The sequence below is a fragment of the Gavialis gangeticus genome, unplaced genomic scaffold, assembly GCF_001723915.1.
Source record: "Gavialis gangeticus isolate Ggan-Ray unplaced genomic scaffold, GavGan_comp1, whole genome shotgun sequence".
Classification (NCBI taxonomy): Eukaryota; Metazoa; Chordata; order Crocodylia; family Gavialidae; genus Gavialis; species Gavialis gangeticus.
The window spans coordinates 20,293,492-20,299,657 of record NW_017729004.1 but is presented as its reverse complement, the minus strand read 5'-3'; the positions used below and the strand labels follow the sequence as shown (position 1 = coordinate 20,299,657).

General features: G+C 40.9%; 1 protein-coding gene across 2 annotated transcripts in view; it reads right to left on the bottom strand.

Annotated features, from left to right (window-relative positions):
• The window catches only part of UBE3C (ubiquitin protein ligase E3C), a 129,750-nt gene that overhangs the window by 93,577 nt on the left and 30,007 nt on the right, over nucleotides 1-6,166 (bottom strand). For both annotated transcript variants that reach the window (XR_002095784.1, XM_019508157.1), the window contains exon 5: nucleotides 137-252. Coding sequence is in view for 1 of the 2 variants with exons in the window: in XM_019508157.1 (XP_019363702.1) it covers nucleotides 137-252 (116 nt within the window). In the remaining variant the exon portion in view is untranslated. The remainder of the gene's footprint in view (nucleotides 1-136; nucleotides 253-6,166) is intronic.

The following is a 6,166-nucleotide window of genomic DNA, read 5'->3' as shown; positions in this document are numbered from 1 at the left end:
CTGCTTTGCCTACATACTTTGTTGGAATTAAAAATGAAATACATTAAAAATCTTCTCTGCTATACAAATAAAATGACACACACATTTTTTTGTCCACGTACTCTGAGGTATTTGCATGAGAAAGAAAAAGCTTTACCTGCAACATAGGCCCAACAGTCTTTTTATTTGAAATAAACAGGTAAGTCTATCATGACCATCCAGTTGCTTCACAAACTGAGAATTTTGTTTAATTAAGTTCTGGCACATCCATATCTGGGGGAAAAAAACACACAGGTTTGATCAAAAATACTGAAAAACAGAATGCATTATGAACAGTTTGCTGAAAAGTCCCCAACTCAACCTACAGTCCCAATAAAACTAATGAAACTACCACGTAAATAAGTATGAGTCAATACGAGTCAAGGTATTACATTTTAGTCTTACATAAGAAGAAATGAAAAAGTCCCATCTGCTACATTTTATGGTATATAAAATTAGGTTTATGCATAACTAAAAATAGTTATGAACTAACTAATGAGAAGATGACACTCACTAATCAATAAAACATCTATATAAGCAAGATCAGACTGAGGAACTGGGATAATAATCCATGCTTCAGGCTCCAGCTCCTGGATTATTTTACTAAAGCATAATCTCATTTTTCATAAAATGCAATTTCTAGCCCTTGTGCTTCCAAAGAAAAGTTGAACAAATTGTATCTGAACATGAACAAATTGTGCCTATCTCAAGTAAGAGCTCTAATGTGTAAGTTATGCTAGACAGTGCAATAAAAAGCTAACTCTGAGACCCCACTGGGGTGTCATGCTAACACCTTTGCAGCAGAGGAACGACTCTGAAAGAAGAAAAACACAACAAATCAGGCCCACCTAACCAAACAGATATCTCCCAACTGCTGCAAGTACTTGGCCTCCACAAATTGTGCCACTCTTGCTTCATGTAAGTTTTGGTGAAAGCAGAAGTGGATTCCTCTATTCCACCATCAGACAGGACCAGAAGCATAGCAGGCTCCAGCATGTAGGCATGTCAAGCAAGGGACCTCAGCTGTTTCAGTTTGGTCCTAAATCTACTATGGAAAGCCTGCACACAAAAAGGTTTTCCCTAGGATTCTCTTAAATAACAATATCACTTTAGAGTTTGTGAAAAAACAGTATTTTGTTCCACACTGCTACACAAATCATTCATGCTTATAGCACTTTGCTGCTAACTAGGGGTAGCCTTTAAAATGCTTTGATTTTTTTAAATTTTTAACCAGAATATTTCCAAATATGCACTCAAATATAAAGTGAGCCCTCGCCCTGATCAGTCTTATATTCTCATACCAGCAAACCTTCCCCCCTCCCCGCCCCCCAAAAATACACTGCCTATCGTTAAACTGCTGCTAGAAGCAGCATGTGCTCACTCAAGGAAACCGGCTATGAAGCTTATTCAGTGCAGTCAGTACTGAGTATGGCCATAAACCCACAACTGGCAAACACACTGTGCCTGTGTCCCTTAAAAAACAGCCAGCTAATCTCCAAGGAGGAAATGAACACCAGACCTGGAGGTACTACAATACCAGGCCGGCACTTGGAGAGGCTGCAGCAAGCTCTGACGCTGTCTCCTGGTGCCAAAAATCCTGATGGGAAACTTTTTTTAAGGGACAAATTAATTAATTACTTAATTACTTAATTAATAGGGCAGGAGTTCCCTCCACAGAGAACTGCCACAAGGCCTGGAGGTACTACAACAGCCAGCACTGGAAGGGCTAGAACCAACCCTGACACCCTTCCCTTGGTGCCAAAAATGCTACATTTGACATGCTGAACCTTTTTATTTTCTCCAAGTTTTATTAAAAACACACCTATCACCCTACATTTACAAAGCTTCACCTATTGAGCAACCTAGTTTTACCAAAATTTTATATCGCAAAGACAACTATACATCCAAAAACATACAACTACATATAAATGCAACCCTCAAACAACATGCCTTGACTTCCCACAAAAGAAACTAGAGGTGCACCAACACATCAGTCCCATATTGTATCAGCACCGATAAAAGGAAAATTGACACTATTGGCAATCGGCTTTTTTTGGCTGATCTGGCCAATAATGTTGTCGATAAAGGCTGCGTGCATGCGCACAGCTGCAGCGCAGTATGCGGGCAGCCAGGACTGAAGCCTGGCAGTGTGGAAAGCAGCATCTAGCCGGTAAGCCCGTTGTGGGGGAAGGGAAGGGAAGGGAAGGGAAGGGAAGGGAAAGGAAGGGGTGTGAGGGAGCAGACTGAGGCCCCTGCAGTGAGGGAAGGAGTGGTCTGGGGCAGGGTGGGTTCCAGAACATCTGGTGGGGAGTGCTAATGAGCATATGGATCCTTTCTGGGGGGTGTATCTGGAGTACAGACACATGGTGTCTATAAGGTAAATCATGAGCCTTTTGGCACTGGACTAAAATCATGCATAGTTAATATTATGTACAAGCAGAAATGACTGTAGCAGGGTGCAGGGGCGGGGAAAATCAGCCTGTGTGGGACCTGGATGCAGTGGCAGTGGAGGAGGGGTGCGAGGGGAGTGGACAGATGCAAAGCCAGCCCGGCTCCGCAGGACCTGGGGCAGTCGCCCCAATTTGCCCCCTCTCTAGGGACGGCCCTGTGTAAAAGGTACAAAAGTACTGCTCAAAATTATGTGCTGAAACTTGCAGCAGTTTGCAGCAAGTTAAAATATATCTGTTCTGGATTAACTTACCCATTTTAGCTGATTTTTTAAATGAAATATTTATAATTTTACAAGGAGGAAGCAAGTTAGATCACCTGAACCAGAGATCCTGCTCCTGCCTTTGTTTGAGGTAATTTGCATCATCACAGAGCCTCAGAGACACCTTACCAGATAAGAAATGCCTGCCTAGAAAAGCATTCCATCTATTTACTCCTCTGTGAAATACGAAACACCATAACCAGAAGGAAATATGACTACATCCTCCTTACTACCAAACAACTTCAAGGTAAACAGACTATTCCAACTTTTCTCTGAGCCTAATCTGCATATAACATGAACTATTCCAAACAGGAGATTTTACCACACCTTCACTCTTCTATGAAATAAGAACTTTCATTTCTACCCAAGAGAACTCTTACAATCTTTCCTTTTTAAAATTCTAGAACTGCCTATGCCTGATGAAGGGTGTTTGTGCCAGAAAGCTTGTAATTAAAGAATTTTTTTTGCAAAAAATCTAGTTGGTCTAATAAAAGATATCACACCTCTATCACGAGGCCTGATTGCTTTTGCACGTTACTATAGCCATTTTTATTGCAAAGTCAGTGTTTTTTTGGTCCCTAGCCTTTCAAATAAACAAGATGGAAAGAGGGGGCAGGCAACTTCTGCAAATCCTGCATCTGGGTCAGGGCCAGAGTCAGACCCACAGCAGTCTCTTGTCCCCATCTGCTTATGCTCTACAGCTTCTTCTCTCCCCTCTGTCCCTTTTACCCCACTTACTGTCACAGACATCTCACTTACTTCCACATTGTGCTTGGGGAAGAGAACAGAACCTAAGCAATCTGACAGTAAGGGGAGGGGGAACAAGAAGGCTGCAAGGGGAAAATGGGAGGGAGGGGTGAAAATAAAGGGACCACCCTGAGCTCCCCAGCCACTATTTTCCCTGCTGTAGCAGCAGGAGGAGATGAATTCAAGACAACCCTCTGATAAGCAGATTCTACACCAGGAAAGTTTATACGTTTGTTATAATATTTCATATATAGAATCTAATTATCGGGGGCTTGTTTTATATTCAGGCTTGTCTTAAATTTAAGTAAATATAGCATTCTATCATTCATGCCTGCTATCTCTTCCCTAAATCCTCAAAGTGAAAGTCTTCCGTGACTAACGTCATAAATAAAGTCAAAAAAGGGTGCAGCACTAAAGAGCATATAACAAGGGTAAATCCTGCATTCAGCAATAATAAATTCTAATTTTGCTTTCTCTCTGACCTGGATTTGCTGCTAAAGTTTTATGATTCTTTTAATGTTTTATGCATTTTTTATGTCTTTATTCATTGCTCATTTCCATTGAAGTTAATGTAATTATCAATTAGATTATTCTTTCAATAGAAAATACCTCCAAGAACCTTGATGACATATGAACAAGTCAGGGTTAAGTACCAGCTCTCTTAAACAGACTTTTTAAAAATAATTTATAATGACTGGCAAATGTTGTTGACATTTTTGTTTCTATTGCTACAGAATAGGAAGGCACAGCAGTGAAATCACTGCAATGGGTAGAAGATGAAATAATGCCTGTTTGGAAGTTGCAATGAAAATACTAAATGTTTGGAAGAAAGATTGGAATATTAGTTTAAATATGAACTAGGAACTATATCTTACTTAATCAAGAATCTAATATCTAGCTGCTAAAATAAACATTACAGGATGCCTTCTACACAGGCACACTGTTCAGGTGGCAAGTGACAGATGCAGGCAGGGACAGATCAGGGGGTGCTGTGGAGCGGTCAAAACCCCCTTCTGCTGTGTTGCACAGTGCTGCCACTACAGTCCCTAGTGGAGCCCAGCACCCTCTACAGCAATCTCCTCAGCTGGAGCCCCCAGGGGGTGGAACAGGAACAGGGACCAGCTTACTGCCACTGCTGTCCCTAGCAGAGTCTGGCACCCCATGCAGCTGCTCCCTGAAGCTGAAGCCCTCAGACTGGCAGGGGAAAGCTGGAAGGGAAACAAGCAGGGAGAAGCCCAGCACCCCACACAGCAGCCCCCTACAGATGGAGCTTCTGGAAGTAGGCAGAGGCAAGCATTAACTCCATCTAACTCAGGAACAGAGCAGGCCACAGGGCTCCTCTCACCCTGCTCCAGCCAGAGGATGTGGAGAACAGTTGCATAGCATGCCAGCCCCTGCCAGGGTGGTGGCAGTAGGTGGGTCCCCCCTTACTGTATCTGTTTCCCACCCTACCCCCAGGGTGGTCCACACTGGCTTGGGGGCTCCAGCCACACCTTGCCCTTACCCTCCCCACGGTCAAGTTACAGCATCAGTAGGATCTGCTGCATCCTCCTTTTTAAAATTCTAGACCTGCCTATGGACCCATGGGAAAATGGTACCAGTGGTGACTGACAAACATAAGTGACCTGAGATTATAGGAAGGAGAATTACTTGGAGGTACAGCTTTAAGACTGTCAATTTTTAGTCACAGGTATAGTGTAAGGATTACTATAGGAGTTAAAAAATGACAGAGGTAAAGAAATTATTGAGAAAATATAATAGACTGAGGCTAACTGTTATGAAGATTAAGCTGACCTTGAAAAAAACAGTGAATCCTGGGAAAACAGAAATGGCTATTTTTTTCTCAGATAAGATTAAACACAAAGCATCACGTAAGCATTACTGAAAGATATGCTAGGGTATATAGTCCATACAATCACTGATCTGGTTGAAAGGTCTTACTGCTGAAACTGGCTTTAAAAAAAAAAATATATATATATATACATGAGCAGAATTACAGTCAACTCATTTTAGTTCCCACAGTCTAACAGAAAACAAGTAAATATAGCTTCCTGTTATTGTTTACTTCCTTTGCCTATAACTGAGTCATCAGTGTCAGCAGGAATTTGCTCTGGAAAAATTTAGAACAACTGGGTTAGCAGGGGATGCACATATTCCAATGCAACAAAATAGCTTTGTTATTTTATAATCTCAGATATAGACTAGTAGAATGAACAGGCATATCAGGCATTAAAACTGTGTGTTTAAGTGCCATACATACTTACAGTGTTACATTAATACACTATGTATATCCATGCAGAGACAAAAACTCACCTGATAGTTAAAATATGCTGCCTAAGACATAAGTCATTTTAAATTGAGAAACAATAGAGGAGAATCTCTTTAGACAACACTTTCAAGATGCACAAAACATTCATACTAAATTTATAAAATTTATGCTGAAACATATTTAGAAATGGCTTTATATGCACTACAAAGCATTTTCTTTATACATTTAAACAGTTGTAACACTTTAATGTTCACACTTTTACACCCTACTTGATTTCAGGTTTTGGAATGTTACAGTGGCCTGGTAAGTGAAGTTTAACCGTCTGAAAAAAAAAGAGAAAACAACATAAAGCTGTGAAAAAATGTGTTAAAATAATAAGAGATCTGCGACACTCAAAACTGTGGTTTAACTGCCATTTAAAA